The sequence below is a fragment of the Elaeis guineensis genome, chromosome 10, assembly GCF_000442705.2.
Source record: "Elaeis guineensis isolate ETL-2024a chromosome 10, EG11, whole genome shotgun sequence".
Classification (NCBI taxonomy): domain Eukaryota; kingdom Viridiplantae; phylum Streptophyta; class Magnoliopsida; order Arecales; family Arecaceae; genus Elaeis; species Elaeis guineensis.
The window spans coordinates 15118663-15135632 of record NC_026002.2 but is presented as its reverse complement, the minus strand read 5'-3'; the positions used below and the strand labels follow the sequence as shown (position 1 = coordinate 15135632).

The 16970-nt window shown below is 35.5% G+C and overlaps 2 protein-coding genes across 3 annotated transcripts in view; one reads left to right on the top strand and one right to left on the bottom strand.

The window, feature by feature from the left end:
• Positions 1-5729: 5729 nt before the first annotated feature.
• On the top strand, positions 5730-10135 carry LOC105053046 (small ribosomal subunit protein uS2). The gene is made up of 5 exons (XM_010934050.3): positions 5730-5930; positions 8113-8375; positions 8462-8659; positions 8910-9114; positions 9712-10135. Exons 1-5 carry the CDS (start codon positions 5804-5806, stop codon positions 9828-9830), a joined length of 912 nt encoding a protein of 303 aa, XP_010932352.1. The 5' UTR covers positions 5730-5803; the 3' UTR covers positions 9831-10135.
• Positions 10136-10419: 284 nt separating this feature from the next.
• Positions 10420-16970, bottom strand: part of LOC105053044 (phosphoinositide phosphatase SAC2) — a 20271-nt gene continuing 13720 nt past the window's right edge. For both annotated transcript variants that reach the window (XM_073244952.1, XM_019853345.3), the window contains exons 11-16: positions 15624-15745; positions 15405-15518; positions 14316-14510; positions 13722-13859; positions 13087-13195; positions 10420-10885 (exon numbers count right to left, since the gene is read on the bottom strand). In XM_073244952.1, the coding sequence (XP_073101053.1) occupies positions 10766-10885; positions 13087-13195; positions 13722-13859; positions 14316-14510; positions 15405-15518; positions 15624-15745 (798 nt within the window). In that variant the 3' untranslated portion in view covers positions 10420-10765. The remainder of the gene's footprint in view (positions 10886-13086; positions 13196-13721; positions 13860-14315; positions 14511-15404; positions 15519-15623; positions 15746-16970) is intronic.

The window sequence follows — 16970 nt, the reverse complement described above, 5'->3', positions numbered from 1 at the left end:
CCTGCTAATAAGTGGAATTTTGAGGGAAATAGGCTAGCTCAATTAACAAATATGTCAATTTTTAATATCTATTGGTCAAGAACCAAAACTCTGGTTGATAAGCAAACAATGTGATCACTCGGATAGATATCAATTCACACAGTTACTTGTAATTTAATAAAAAAAGGTATCTGCATACTATTGTTTTAGTCCAGTGCTTTTAAGTCTTAATACCATCATAGTGTAAAGATTGAAATATTCTTAAAATTGAATGAACATTGTTAATGCTCGCTGAATTACAAAATACCATGATATTGCTTAACATAAGTGCAATATGGATGGTGTGTTAATTCTATTTACAATATTTTGATATACAAGTTTATTTACTTTTCCACTGTAAAAAGTGATTGCCACCTCCATCGATCAACTAATTCTATAAAGAATATGCCAAAAGAAGTATCCATTTCAAACATTTGGGGGAAGTGTCTTGCAAATTTTAAATATATAACTTCCAAAACAACAAAAAAGAAAAAAAGAAAAAAAGGAGTGCAACTTCTGGAACAAAGCCTCTTTTTATATTGTTCTAAACACTCATAAGCTCTTTTTGCTAAGTGAACCAAGAAAAGGGTTCTCGCATTAATTATGACTTCCTTTAAGAAACTTTGTACAAAAAATTGTAGAAAGTCATATAGACAAAGCTTTTTATTCTTGACTGAATAAATGATATGATCAATTTTTTTCTCTTTTTTGTCCTGAGAAAAGGGAGCACAGATGCCAAGCCAGATTTTGTTAAATAGATGAAAACAGAAGTGCAGGTAAATGAAACTTTGAGTACATAAAATATCTTTGTTTGTTTTCATGAAAGGGAGGCTGAGAAAAAGCCACCCAGCTTTTATTGAAGTGAATTGTATCTACTGACAATGTGATATTTACAGAGCAAAGTAGACGGCAAGATATAAGGGAAAAAAAAAAAATTCAGCATCGCATGGTGTTGAGATCAAAGCTGAAATCTTGTTGAAAGCAAGCAAGTTAAATCCAAAAATTTTAATAGCAGAAATCTTGTTGAAACAGAGAGAACTGCAAATCGAGAAGACATAAGAACTTTTATAGAACATCTAATATCTGCAACTCTGAATTTAAAATTATTGGCTTTTGTGCCTTCTTTTGAGATCTTTTAAATCTCATGGAAATCCGCTCACGGTGTTACGGTTTGACTTGGTCAACAGGGGTTGTTTCAAATCTATATGCTGTTAGAATTCTTCTAGGCTTCTAATTAGCCTAGGGTTTTGTGCATACACATATACATAGTGTAGAGAGCGGCGGCTTTCTTTTATATACGGCATAGAAAAGAAACTTTACGGCATAAGATATTTCGGCAGCTGTGACGAGATTGGTCTTCGAGGAACACAGTGCTTTGAAGCTTGATCATGGGTTTTGTTCTCTTATTATTCTTTATTTATCTTCTCCATTTAAAATATAAAAGGCATCTTTTGGGATATTTTATTTGAAGCTTTTCTTGTAACCAAGAGGAGGATGGGATTTCGCCATTAGGATTTTTGGATTATTATTGGGAGAAGACATAAGATCCAGCTTATATTTTTGTTGTTTCTTCATATAGTTGATACATTTCTCTCCCTTTCTCCATGGACGTAGGCATATTGCCGAACCACGTATATCTGGTGTCTCTTCATTATTTGCTTATTTTTTTTATCATCTGAAGTTTTTTTATTTGTTCGTTCATCTTGTTGAAAGCGTCTGCAGGACGATTTTAAATCACAACAAAAATCAGCTGGTTGATCGAAACAGATCGGACTTCAAACTTCTAAGAATATGTTGTTAAACTCCATAGTCCTCCTCTTTCTCTTCATTTCTTCAAGAAAATGCTCAGGATGCACCAGTTGTAGAAGTATCAAATGAAAAGCCAGTCTGCAACGATGTTCCAAAATGTGCCAAGAACCAATTTGCAAAGAAGTAATCAAGTGGAAATACGATCAAGGAGGTAACATTAGAACAATGAACTGTAACATCCATGAAGACTAATGAAGTATTTGTGTACAGCCATAAAGAGTCCAGCAAATTGAGTGGTGGAATGATGAATGTAATAGCAAACAGAGGCTACGCATCTTTCGTATTTTGAGTGGAAAGAAGACATGCAGCCACCTTACTTTATTGAGGAATAAGATAAAAAGCAATCGCTATATATAGCTAATATTTACAAGGGAGGAAAGAAACACAAAAGAAAGATAAAACCTAGAGAATCATGTCAGCTGTTTATAAATGAAACAAGCATAGATGAATCTAAAGGAGCGAAAGATAGAAACAGCCACTCAGAACTCAACCAAATTAGGGAACAGACATGAGGAAGAGGAACTCTTGCACCAGATAGAAATACTATGACTTCACCATGGGGGAATAACATTGGCAAGAAATGAGTGGCTCAAGAAAGTGAACTCAAATTTCTGAAGGACTAATTAAACTGAATTTGCGCCTCCTTCAGTAACATGAACACCTGATGCATAGAAGCTCCTTCTTTTTGACAGCAGGGAAGGGATGTTTTTGACATTATTCCAAATTTTAACAGACTGACAAAGGCTTATGATCACACAAGGAGCACTAATGCACTGAATCCCATCGAAACTTCAAAGTTAAGCGTGCTTGGATGAGAATAATATTAGGATGGATGACCTCTTGGAAAGTCCTCGTAGAGATTGCCAACACGCAGTTTTATTTATAGAATATGGAATATTTTGGCTTTGAGTGATTTGTAGAATACAACAAATCACTATTTTGTTCGAAGAAGATGGAAAGGAGAATTTGGTGCTTGGCACCCAAGACATCCAACTTTTTGGATTTCATTCTCAACGAAGGGTCTGAAACCCCTCCTTCCTCTGTAAAATATTTTTTTAAAAAATAAAAATAATAGATACATATATAACTCCATCCGCCTACAATTTCTGTCCAATACCAAAGATGCCTTGCCAATTTCAGTTGGCTTCACACTCCGTGGTGCCCTGGGAATATCTCCTCTCTTTTAATATGTTCCAGTAAAGAATAAAATGCGAGGTTTGCACCTAAGTCTGATGACATGTGGTGGGTCCAACCAGTTACCAAAGCCTCAACAAAAGAGCTGAAATCAGTCTACCCCAGAAGCTCTAGTGCCAAAGTCATGCACTCAATTACATCCATCGATTACTCGTCTTTGTCCATAGGAATCAAAAAAACTAAGGATCTAAGTAACAATAATGTGTTTAATTTTATCCATACACTACCATTAAAATAGTATGAGGAAAGAAGGAACATACAAAATAAATCAACAGCTCTGAGTTTAGCTCTGCTTCGGCTGGGAACAGCTAGATAAACCTCACCTGAACCAGCAATTCAGATTGGAAAATAATTTCAAATCAAGCTAAAAAAAGGACCAAAGTTAGGTCACATGCCAATGGTGGCAAAATAAACCAACAGCTCTGATTCGGCTCGGGAACAGCTAGATAAACTCACCTCTGCCAGCAATTCAGATTTGAAAATAATTTCAAATCAAGCTGAGAAAAATACCCAGCTCATTCGAGCTCGGTTCGATAAAACCTGGTTCCCTATAAAACATAATCAATAATATTTTTAGTGTTTCAAAACTTCTGCATGTGTTATAATTAAGACTTTAATTATTATATTTTTTAATATTTAATTTAATTTGGATCAATCATGCTTACAATCAAACTTGAACAAGATTTTATTCAAGTTTCGAATCAAACCTTAATAAACCTGAAATCCAAATCTTGTATTTCCATTCCAAGATTATTGAAGCATGCCACCTAGATAAGGTCTTATGTGAAACTAAAGGAAACAAATGCGACCTCTTTAAACAGCTCTCAGAACTGTAAAAACTTATATAAAAACAGGAACATATAAGATACGCTAGGGAAAAGCAATGTTTTTAAAACATGTCAATGTAGAGAAGCATATCTTAAAAAGAATTGGTCATCATTTCTACCAAGAGTACCATTAAAAAAAAAAAACGAAAGAAAAAAAAAAAATCAAGGACATTGTACCATGAAACTTTTATAGAGGAACTACTAAAATGGCCGAACTTTGTCATCTGGGGGCTCCAAAGGTTTTTTTTTTGTGTTCCGCCATGAATGCAGGGAGCTGGGCAAATGGCTGGCAAAGGGATCGAGTGAGGTGGAGTGGGATTATGGGAAAAGAAGAAGCATTTGGTTTTACCAAATGTTCAAGGACTTAAGTGTAATATTTAGTTTCTATAAGGGCTTTCCTTGTTTTATTTGTTACTGGGCTTAAGTTTGCTCTTATCCCAGCGTGCCACATGTAGGAAGTAGCTCAAAATCCTTATTAAGGATATTTTGGAATAGAACCCTATGAAAAATAAATATTTCATATACATCTTTGTTCTAGTCTCGACAACAAGAAAGGAATTGAGTGAGATCATAACTTTATATTTTCAAAAGTCCATACACATCTTTGTTCTGGTCTTGATGGCAAGAAAGGAATTGAGTTTGATTATAACTCTTTATTTTAGAAAGTTTGTCTATGGATTTAAAGAAAGAATAAAGGGATTTAAAAAAAAAAAAAAATTAGCGCACCCTATTTAAAATACTAACTTTTGAACTAGTCCTCTCGAGCAGCATGACAAAACTAGTTCAGAACTTGGCTGGAGGAATCAAATGTGCTCATAACACCCTTGCAAAAAAGAATATTATAGCGTCTCCGCTCTTATATTGGGTTCAAGCTTGTTACTCCATATAAGCTACGTACCTACTTGACTAGCAACTTCATTTTATGCTAACATTCTTTTTTTTTTTTTTTTGGTACAATATGCTAACATCCTTTAATCTTTAGTGAAAAATCGCATCCTTCTTCCTACTTAACTCATAGCCCAACCTCTTCAAAATGGCTAAATGTACCATAAAGATAGCTTGATTTGATCATCTCCATCTCTATTATTACAATTGGAACTATTAGAGATAGGTCCCCATCTTTTGTTTATAATTTTATTTTACAATGATTATTGAATTGTCACACAACTCTTTATGGACTGTTAAAGGGTCCATGCATATAATAGTGTTTGACTTCAAATTTTTCCCCTTTAACGTTATGCATTGCATTAGCCTAATGCAATTCATTTGCATAAACTAGCATATATTGATCTTAGCCTACAAATAATTTTGATAATTAAATATAAATATTCCATAAGTATTTTCAGATATTCATAGACATTTTTAATGGCATGAAGTTGATTGTTTATATTGTCAGCAAGGTTGTTGTTCAATCTGTTTTAAAAAAAAAAAAAAATCTTTAACTTGATCTAGCTTCGATTCACTTACTTGAAATGTGGAACTAATACAAACTTAAAATGGATCGGTGAACATGATTTAGTTAAGAAAAAACTCATCGAATTCCACGATGGGACCGTGAATCACATCCAACATGAATTACATCCATGTTTTGAAAAATGTATGTAAGCCGAGGCCAATCTAATGAACACAAGCCATAGGCCACCTAGCAAACATTTTTAGTTTCACAAGAACTCGCAAGCTAGACCTAATTGACATCCAATTGGAGCTTGATTGAGCCCGTCATGATTGGGCCAAACACTTTGAACCAATTGACCATGGCTTGTAAGACTGATATGGCTTGGTGAAGCAAGAGTTCAGATCCGGATGGACCGGGGCCTTTTTGGTCATTTTAGACCAACCAGGCGTTAGGGTTTTGTGGCACAACAGTACAAGAACCCCAACCTCCGCGTCCTCTCGGCTCCTCCTCAAACCGAAACCCTAGCCCTTCGATCTCAGAGGCCATCAGAGTTGGAGCCATGGCGACGAAGGCTCTCTCGCAGAAGGAGCAGGACATCCAGATGATGCTCGCCGCGGAGGTCCACCTCGGCACCAAGAACTGCGACTTCCAAATGGAGCGTTACGTCTTTAAGAGAAGATCTGACGGTAACGGAGCGCTCCACCTGAATGAGATTGCTTGGTTTTTCTTTAATTTAGTGGTACATTAGATCCGTGGCTTTTATTGTTAATTCGAAGATACAAGTAGTTCGATTTAGTGTTAAATCTACGGGATTTTCTTTTGCAGTTTTATATTTATTTTTTAATGATTTTTCTGGATATCAATCGGTATGAATCGCCTTAAATTCATAGGAAGTTATGATTTTGATTAGTTGGCTGTGTAAAAGGACAGATTTTGATGAGGTTGGTTCTCTTTTTTTGGTTATCGCGCATGCATTGATAAAAGCTAACAACGTAGCAGTGCGAATCGTTGGGTCTTTAATTGGATGATCCATGAGTTGTAAATCAAGTCCTTGGCCGTAATCTTTATGAAACTTTGGAATTATCTTTTTCCAGATTTCAAAAACTTCGCCAATTTGATGATAATGACTGTTGAATGTGTATATATGCTTTCGCATGATTGCTCATAATTTCGTTAATAACCTCTGCTACTTCTTTAAAGTGTCTTCTGATCCCATCATGAAAACAGTCTAAATGTAGCATCTTCATATATGGTCTAATTGCGCATCAAACCATGCTGGTTCATAACGAATGGTATTCATATCCCAAATAGCTGTATTTGGATGTAGGGTGATCACCACCAACTTTTTGTTGATCGTAGAGCCACATTCAATTAGGTGAGGAGGAAAAAAAAGCAGATGCACAAGATGTGGTCTGTGTATCCATTTTCAGTAAAATAATAATTCACCACAAATTCATGGTGATCATCTTCAACATGTTGTCTTCTATAAATTTAACAGAATTTTGAATGGTATGTTGCATTTACAACACGTGCACATGTTTCTGATACCCTTTAGGGGATGGAACTATTGTTTCTGTGTGCATGTTGATATGTCATTGATAGTTTAGGTGATTGTTGTGGAACATGGTTAATCTGCAGGTTGAGCTATCATGCTTTCATGAGATTTGATTCCCCATAGCCTGCTGATCAAGGTTTTGAAGCAATTATGTAGTTCAATTCCACTAGTCTCCATGTTTTAAAAGATGGGCGCTCTCCTTGTCAGTTTATCATATTTAATATAGAGAATGAGACTGATTTATGATTTAGCATCTTGTTGGCTAGTTGATACTCCCATTGACTGCTGCATTTTATTTGATTTAATGATTCACTTGGTTAACAATTCTTTGAGGTTCCCTTTGTATTTATCAATTTTTTTGAATATATTATTATGGGGCTGCCTCAACCTCTGAGTGTCTGTTCTATTCCAGAACAAGTAGAAAACTTGAAAAACTGAATATAATCCATACTGTCCTATATGTTGCCTAAATTTCTGACTTCAAGATATACAATCTTAAGAAATTGGAGCATTGTAATGAAAAGCTATGAAAGGACAAATAATGCTATTAGTACACCTAAAGATGAAGCCTTAAGTTCCAACTGGTGGCGTTCGGAAGAGGCTCGGTATAAACTACGATGATGACTATGAGCATTGCAATCTGTTTGGAAGGATTTGTATTGTCAAAACTTGATAGATGCCAAGTATCTAATACAAATGTTATTGGCTTATTTCAGAAATATTATTAAGAATGTAATCATCATTGGTGGTTACACTAGTAGATATCAGTACCTTCCATCATCCTATATAGTATATATTAGTCCAAGACCTGACAGTTAATGAGACATGCTGACAAGGTTGGCATCATGCATCATAACTTGCAAGCTTTTGATTAAATGTTTCCTGGTTTGTTGAATTGGTTGGCTTGTAAAATAAAAGAAAAATACTAGCTTTTCAAATAATCAACTAAATATTATAAAAATTGAAACAAATCAGTAGAAATCTCTGGACACTTGAAGCTGACATTGGGGTAAAGCTTTTTGTGAACAGGGATACTCAACTGTTTACAGATTGCTGCTATTTGCACAATGTGCCTGTATAGCATGGCAGTAGCATTCCTCCAAATTAATGCATTCCATCTCTCACTTTACCCCCCCCCCCCCCCCCCCCCCCCACACCTCCCTCCTTTTGACTTTGTATGTATATGTTGGTGGATTTTTTACCTTGCCCTTTATGACAAGCAATGCAGAAAATTTTCTTTGATATTACAAGCAATACCTGGAAAACTAAGCTATTTAACTGTCTTCTTTTTTATATTTGCATTTGTTGTTCAGGTATCTTCATCATCAATCTCGGTAGAACTTGGGAAAAGCTTCAGCTGGCAGCTAGGGTTATTGTTGCCATTGAAAACCCCCAAGACATCATTGTTCAGTCTGCTAGACCTTATGGACAGAGAGCTGTCCTGAAATTTGCACAGTATACTGGTGCTCATGCTATTGCCGGAAGGCACACACCTGGAACCTTCACTAATCAGCTTCAAACATCCTTTAGTGAACCCCGTCTCCTCATTCTCACTGATCCTCGAACTGATCACCAGGTGAATCAATCATTAACATGGGTGAGCTAAAAAAAGGGTGAATGTTATTTGTTCATATTTATACGTGCTATGAAAAATTTTTGCAGCCAATTAAGGAATCTGCTCTTGGAAACATTCCAACTATTGCTTTCTGTGACACGGATTCACCAATGCGATATGTTGACATTGGAATTCCGGCCAATAACAAGGGGAAGCTCAGTATCGGTTGCCTCTACTGGTTGCTGGCTAGGATGGTTCTGCAGATGCGTGGTACTATTGCTCCTGGGCACAAATGGGAAGTAATGGTAGGATACAGTGAATTTTATTTTAACCTCACTTCTTCTGTATTCTACCAATTATTATTTGCCTGTTGTCTGTGTTCTCTACCTTGAATCCTTGACCAACATGAGCCATTTTGGCTCCATGGTTTTATGGAAGACCTTATTTTTCTCTATATTACAGATGTTTTTCTCATTCTCTAGTGAAGAGTCATCTTAGTACTACTGTCAATTATGCGCCTCCATTAAGTAACACTCCATGCCATGATGTATGCAGGTAGACCTGTTTTTCTACAGAGATCCTGAGGAGGCCAAGGAGCAGGAAGAGGAGGCTCCTGTGGCTCCTGAATATGGTGCAGTTGCTGAGTACACAGGAATGATACCAAATGACCAATGGCCTGTTGAGCAATGGGCGCCTGATACAGGAGCTGTACCACCTGTTGTTCCTGCAGCTCCTGGAGTTGATTGGGCTTCTACTCAAGGTCAGAATCTAGTTATTTTTCTTAATCTTTTTAAGTTTTATCAGTTAATTTCTGGATGACAATTTCAGTAGAGGTTTCTTTATCCTGTTGGTTGTTTGCTTTCCCTGTGAAATAGCAAATCTACTTTTCGGCATTGTTAGCTGCCCATCCACTAACTTTTATTTCTGACATGTGCTATCTGAAGAGTAGGTGGATTAACAGTAATGATCATGAACCATCAACCTTTCTTTTATGAATTTAACTGAATTTTATCCTAGTCATACTTTTAGCAAGGTAGGTTAAACTTGTTGGTCCATTATTATTGATTAAATTTATGGCACTGGCATGCCAAGCCCACCCTCGCATGAATGGTGGAAACACCTTTGAGGCATGACGTTAAGTGGCTTTGACTCCTTCCACCACACCCTAGTTATTACTATTAACCAAATACCCTTCTTTTCATCAAAGGCTCTCCTAGTTGTCTGTACCACTAACAATCCTTCCACAGATGAAAGCAGGTTTTGGTTAATAACTTTTGTTTTTGTTTCATATTTGATTGCGGTAATGCTATGATCTTCTTATGATGGTTCATTGAGGAAGTTTTCTTGTTATGCTTAGGTGTTGTAGCAGCTGACGGATGGGATGCTGCTGCCGCTCCGACTGTGGATGCTCCTCCTGCTGCCCCTGCCGGTAGGGATGGCCAGCCTCCTGCTGCTCCTTCGGGCTGGGAGAGCTAGGCTTCAAATGGAATGCATTTTCTCAGAAAAAGAAAAGAGAAATTATTGATTATGAACACACCCCTCTCCCCCACCCCCACCCGCCGCCGACCACCCCACCCTTTTTTTTTTTTTTTTGGATTTCGAGTTGCTGCATGAGTATGGCGTGGACTGCAGACTGAGTTCTTCATGGACATTATGGCTGGAGGCTTAATTTTTGCTTTTATGTTAAATGGGATTAAATTCTGTAAGCAGGATTTTGGAAGAAGTTCGGTTTTATTATGTTATTCTTTTGATTACAATCAAGAAAAGATGTTGCTCCTCTATTTTTACAGTTCTTTCTGATTGATGCATTTCTAATGCAGCCTGGGAAGCAAGAAGCTTGGTTTTTAACATAGTTAAGCAGCATAGGCAAAAGGAGACATGGGGTAAATATTTTACATGATGACATGATAGCATAGTTTCAAGCAATGAATGTTTCAGTATTCCCATATCCTAGGGAGAAGGGAGGGGGAAAGAACGCCATTAGAACACACCATTATTGTTTGCATCCCCCTCCTATTATGTATGATACAGGGTTCTTTGCAGTAATCATCAACAAACACCAAAATTGAGAACAGGAAAAAATTGCTGCCGTAAATGTTGAGCTCAAGTGAGCAAAATATATATGTGAATATTTACATGATGACAACTTCCGGTTTAAACAAATGAAACGGAGATCCAAAAGAATTATATCTATGTACTCATACTTCTATCAGACTATGACCGAGGATAGCACTTCAACCGAATCAACACAATTGTACACAAAGGGTATGCTAGAGAAGGGGATATCTTACAAATGGATGTCTGTCCCCCCTTATGTAATTTCTCCTCTTTCTCAAGCATTTGTTTTGGGGGACCACATCTCTGGAGCTGAGGTCAGATAAGGCATCGATGAACTATCTAAATTTTCTGCATCAATAACATAGAGCCTCTCCATGGATAACCCACTGCACAAAGCTCTCAGAAAACTCATTGAGAATATCAGGATTTTGGCCAGCTTCAAAGACTATTTGCATCTCGTTTGTCTGCTTTCCCTGCAAAGAAGGTAAATGCCCATTGGATAGAGGTAATAATGCCAAAATTAGCTGAAATTGCCATATCTTACAACAATGAATTACGTATTAATATATATATATATATATATATATCCTAACAAAAACAATTAAATAAAATCTTCAATCTCCTTCTTTTACGAAAAAAATCTGCTTCTGTTTCAAAAAAAAAGAATCTGCATATTCTAAAACGAAATTATGATGATATTGTGTGAGAGTTCCTAAAAGTTTCCAAATTTCAGCTAACACGGAAGTCATCTAATTAGGAAGTTTCAAATATAAAGCCAAACTAGTATTGCTTGAGACCTTGTGCCATTTTTGAAATAATCACGTATTTATATTCTCTCACAAACAAACAATTGAATACCCATGCACTAGATTTAAGGACTCGTTTGGTTGATAGGAAGTGGAGGGGGGAAGAGACACTTTCTGGGAAGTGGAGAAAGAGCCTCTTATTTGGTTGGAGTTTTAAGAGTTGAGAAAGTGGAAAAAGTACTTTCCATGAGAAGTCACTTCCCACATTTCATGAGAAGTGGAAACCCACGGAGGAGGTGGGTTTTGACACTTCCAGTGACATAGGAAGTGGTATTATTTTTTTCTTTCCTAAAATATCCTTTTAAGATCCATAGCTAAAATTTAGTAAAATATCAATGGATGGTTAAAATGAAATACTGAATAGTAATATAATATTATATTAATATTATCCTAATATTTTATATAAATATAATATTTATATTATTATATTTTTATACTTATATTAATATAATATTTTTATTAATATTAATGTAATATTTATATTAATATTATATTATATTTATATCTATATTAATAAATTTATTATATTAAAATATTCATAATATATTAATATAATATTAATATATTAGTATTATATTAACACAATAAATTATTATGGTCTAATATTATATTATAATATATATTAATATTATATCTATATTTATATAAATATAATATTTATATTTATATAAAATTTATAAGTAAAAATGTATGGTTTTATATCTACTAAGGGTATAATAAGTATTTTACACAGTTTTTCCAAAAAAATAGATGCTCATCCAAACATAAGCTACTTTATAATAAGTCATGTTTTCATGATCAACCAAACATACCAAAATCCTATTCCCAGGAAGTAACTTCTTGAAAAATTAATTCCCAGGAAGTTACTTCTTGGGAAGAAAAATTCTTCCCACGAACCAAACGAGTCCTAAGAAGACAGCAGTTTCTAGAATCAGATGAGCTTTCATGCTTAAGATTCATCACATTGGCTGTGGATTAATTAATTCATTGAAATTGTAATCTATTTAAATTTTGGCCACTCCGGTCTGACTGACTCATAGTTTATGTAATCAAAACTTCCAAGGAGGAAAAAGAAAATCACTGGACCCTATTCAGAATATTATCTGCCCAGTGGCTTCCAACTATCTGAATGAATGGAACGCAGCATATAAATAGTAACATTTGACTTATTTTGGTATCTTAAAAGACACCCTCATGACATGTATCTCAATGGTCCATGCTGATACCGGTTGTCATGGATTGCACTGTTGTAACAGGGGCTTCTCTCTTGTTCCTTAATCCTTACCCCCCCATGGGCATCCCCAGCCCCCCTCCCCCAGCACACACACACACAAACAGGAAGACACTTTGGCTGGTTGCATTTCTATCATTGGATAAAGAAGAACACATTGGTTTTGTGGTGAGAAAGAAGCAACAACAGGAGAACCTAGAGTATGGTGATTCATCAGAGCCCAACATCCCCCCACCCCAAAAAGGGGGGAATTTCCTAGATCACCTGTTGGAAGAAACATATCATCCTGATTTTACTGGGTTGTGATCTCCAGAGGCTTCCAATCTAACATTGTTCTCTCTCTCCATCCATGCCTTGCCCCTTCTCATCTTAAAACTCCATGTAGGCCTCATCCAGAGGATAAAGTGTGTGGCCATCCAAACAGGACCTCAAGTTAGTTCTATACTTCTATCGTTAATCTTCTTCTTTTCTTTTCTTTTTTTTCTTTTTTTCTTTTCTTCTTTTTTTTTAACTTTTTTTTATCATTGGGTTAAGTCATACAAGCCCCGGAGTGCATGTCAAAATTTAAAATATAAGCTTTGATCTAGTTCAGAAGGTGAACAACGAAGTTGAAGAACTATGGAATACGACCACCGACCTTTACGCCAGACCCGTACTCACTTAAAGGTAGTGTTGTCTCAGAAGCTATGCCATTGATGACATTTTCAGTGGAAAGATTTTCAGTTGGAGAGTTCATCACTGTGAACCTGTAAGGACATAAAAGCACTGTTAAAATATTTCACAAGTTTCAGTAACTAGAAAAAAGGTTCAATAGGACAAACAGCTCATAAGAATCCATATGTTGGATGAAGAGAAATTTAATGTCTCATATGTACACTATACATCTGGGAAGTTGGGGGAATGAATGAAACAATGAAGACCTCTAGAAAATATACACATTTAATGGTGGTTAAGCCAGCATAAAATCCTACAAATGAACATAAAACAGCATAAATTAAAGTTCAAAATATCTTTAAATTAAAACAAAGGAGTTCAACAATCAAAAATTACAATAGCTTGTAGAAGCTCTTCTACTTCATTCTGTACCACAAAAGCGCAGCAAACAATCAATGTTATTGCACAAAGAAAATTTATAGAAGCTCAGATAGACACCCAACAACTATGCAACAGATATGTAGATTAACATAATGAAGAAAAGCTTTAGCAAAAATTAGAACATGTACCAAAATTCAGATAAATCTAACTTGAAATTACATCTAGCCAGAAGATCACCTTTCATAAATTTCCTCGCATGAATTCCCAGAAGATGAAAACCAATCAAGGTCCAGGAAATTTGAATCCCCATTTTCATAGAAAAAACCATGCTCAGCATCTGCAAAAAGATGTCTACGAGACATTGTAGGAGTGTGCCTGCAGCAAATAGGGAAGAGTATTTAGTCTGCCAACCATAAATGAACTAACAATATACACACTCAATGATGTTGAAATGAAATCATATAATGGTGCGAAAAAAAGAAAAAGAAAAAGAAAAAAAGAAAACATCCACCCTTATCCATAGGCAATAAACTAGTGTAATAAATTCGGGCATTCTAGTAGTTTCTTTTAGCAACGAAAGCAATGGAAGGATAAATCATTATATCTTTGGATATGCATCGGCTCGATATTCAATATGTTTACAGTCAATAACAGTAGTTGTACAGGTTGTCCTGGTTCCTATTTTCTCTTTTTTGAAATAAAAACGATCCCAAAATGTCATCTGTTTTATTTGCTGCCATGTTTGGTTAAAATATGCACCCTGACATCAGAAATTAAGAGAAATGCAAGAGCTTCTCGATGAAACAAATATCAAAACATATAGCAGCCGACCTGGAATATGATACATCACTTTCAGTGGTTGAAATTTCTGTTGTTGAATCAGATAGATCCTTTGCAACTCCTGCTCGATGGTTTATATCAGACAAAGCTGAGTTAGGGAGCTTTTTCCTACCTACATTATAGCTGGGGGATGTATTGCTTTCGTGCAGAATGTTGCCATCTGATAGGGATCGTTTGAAAAATGAGCTACGGAAGAAAATATGAATGTTAGCTAAGAAGCTATATACAATTTTTTACCTTAAAAATGAATTCAATAGCAACATAAAGGTCAGGTACAAACATGAATGAAAGAAACCCAAGCACTATGCAAAACATCAGCTAAAAGAACATACAAGCCTGAGATTGGTTTTTTCATATGGAACCACTGTAACTGCATAACCACCACACTTTCAAAAAAAACAACTGTAGCTGCAGAGAGCAATTGGCATGCAATGGAAGTGCAGAAGTTCTAATCCAATATGAGAATGGATCAACAAAGTAGAAAATCATTAAGTACAGGGTTCAAAATTTGAAGACACAAGGCATCTAGGCAGCAGATAAAAGGTATGTTGTGTTTGTGTCACAGAACTTTGACAGATGAACTTGATTACAGTTCATGACTCAAGACAACAAAACACTGTTGTCAATTAACTAAGTTATGAAAAAGCTTGATAATGATGGATTATCTCAGATGTTTCTTGGACTGTATAACAAACTGCCTCATGAGTCTCCAAGCCCATGTTTGTTGCATCCCAGATCATCAGATGAATATTTTTACACTATAGCAGAGTTAACATCATTCTGACCACAGGACAATTGTCAGTTGTATGCCCTGAAAGGCAACAAAAATATCTAATTGAGTTTCAGGACTTACAAAGATGCTAACACGCCCCAAAAAAATCAAAATTAGAAGAGGAAAAAAGTCACTGGAGTTAACTAATGACTCTGTAACCTTTCGATGCCACCATTAGAAAGCAAAACAAAACAAAACAACAAAAAAAGATGAGAAGGAAGATTTTTCCTCCATAGTAAATTAACAGAAGGAACTAGATAATTTTTGTATCATGCACCAAATCATGAGAATTGTATTATTAACAATACCTTCCATTTTCCTCAGCAAAAGCATGAGCTTGCTTCCCTAAATTGCAATGCTGATCAGAGTCCAGCTCCCACAGTGCTGGCTTACCCTGTTGAGGTTGGAAGTGGCCCAAGAATCTGCATCATCAGATAGCAAATCAACTAAATATACTGCAGTCCACAGAGAAGCAATAAAAGGCCATGAGATTAAGGCAAATTCACAAAGATTTGTCATGAACCTACAAGTTTATTGCATCTTGTTTTTCAGCATCCATATAGGCATTGCTGTAATATCTTTGAAGTGTTCTAAAGAACTCTTGAGACTGAGTTGCTGCCTTCCATTGACCTCTTCTCTCAGAGAATATCTACAATGCATTACCAAATGCAGTCAGTAATTGGCAATTGAATGGTGTGCATTTTCTTTTTTAAGAACTTACCCATCAAAAAAATAAGAGATAAAGTGCATCACAAGCAAAGGAACCAGTATCTCTAAGGCTAAACATAGTCAAGGTTGATTTTATTAATGATAAAAAGCACAAACAACAATAACAGGTCCTTTATGGATTATTCTACTCTAAGGACCAAGATGAAATGGTTACATTATGTTCTTAAACCATCAAGAAATTAAAGCACCAGCTAGTTTCCAACAGCTGCAGTAATCAGTTCTTTCTACCCCTTTTGAGATGTGGAAGGGCATCAAAGACCACTCATTAATCTAAACATTAGGTCCAATGACCCACTTCAACAATCCTACGACAAAGATGAGAACCTATAGGAGATACACAGCACTCGTATGTCAACATTTTTCAGCCTTTTGGCAGAGCCAGTTTAGTGAGTAATGCAAAGAATACCACATCAATAAAGGCAACATCATTTTTTTTCCAAGAACTTACAGGAGGTACAAACCACCTGTGACAACATTTTTCAGCCTGTCGGCATATGGCCAGTTTAGTGAGTCATGCGAAGAATACCACAACAATAAAGGCAACATTTTTTTTCTGAGAAACTTCAATAATTAAAAGAAATTTCAGGTTATACTGAAGTCTATACAATTTTTAGCATTGCTGCAACCAAAAGGAGGCTCAACTTGGAACCATGATATCCTGTCAGGGCACTAATGGCCCGTTCCAGCATCTGGCATTAGTGTCTGTCAAAAATAAATTAATGTCACACAAGCAAGATCACTATTTCAATACACACACACACACACATACATACATACATATACATACATACATATACATATATACATATGTATACATAGATATACGAACATATATGTATGTATACAGATATATATACATAGATATATGTACATATATGTATGTATACATCTATATACATAGATATATGTACATATACGTATGTATCCATCTATATACATATATATATATATATGTACATATATCTATGTATACATGTCTAAATAGATATATGTACATATACATATATACATATATGTACATATATGTATGTACATATACATATATGCATATATATAAACATAGATATACGTACATATATGTATGTATACATTTGTATACATAGATATACGTACATATATGTATGTATACATAGATATATGTACAG

Coding starts and splice junctions, on each gene's coding strand:
- LOC105053046 (XM_010934050.3), top strand. CDS start 5,804: ATGGCGACGAAGGCTCTCTCGCAGAAGGAGCAGGACATCCAGATGATG. Junction 8,376..8,461: donor ATCCTCGAACTGATCACCAG/GTGAATCAATCA, acceptor AAATTTTTGCAG/CCAATTAAGGAATCTGCTCT. Junction 8,660..8,909: donor GGCACAAATGGGAAGTAATG/GTAGGATACAGT, acceptor TGATGTATGCAG/GTAGACCTGTTTTTCTACAG.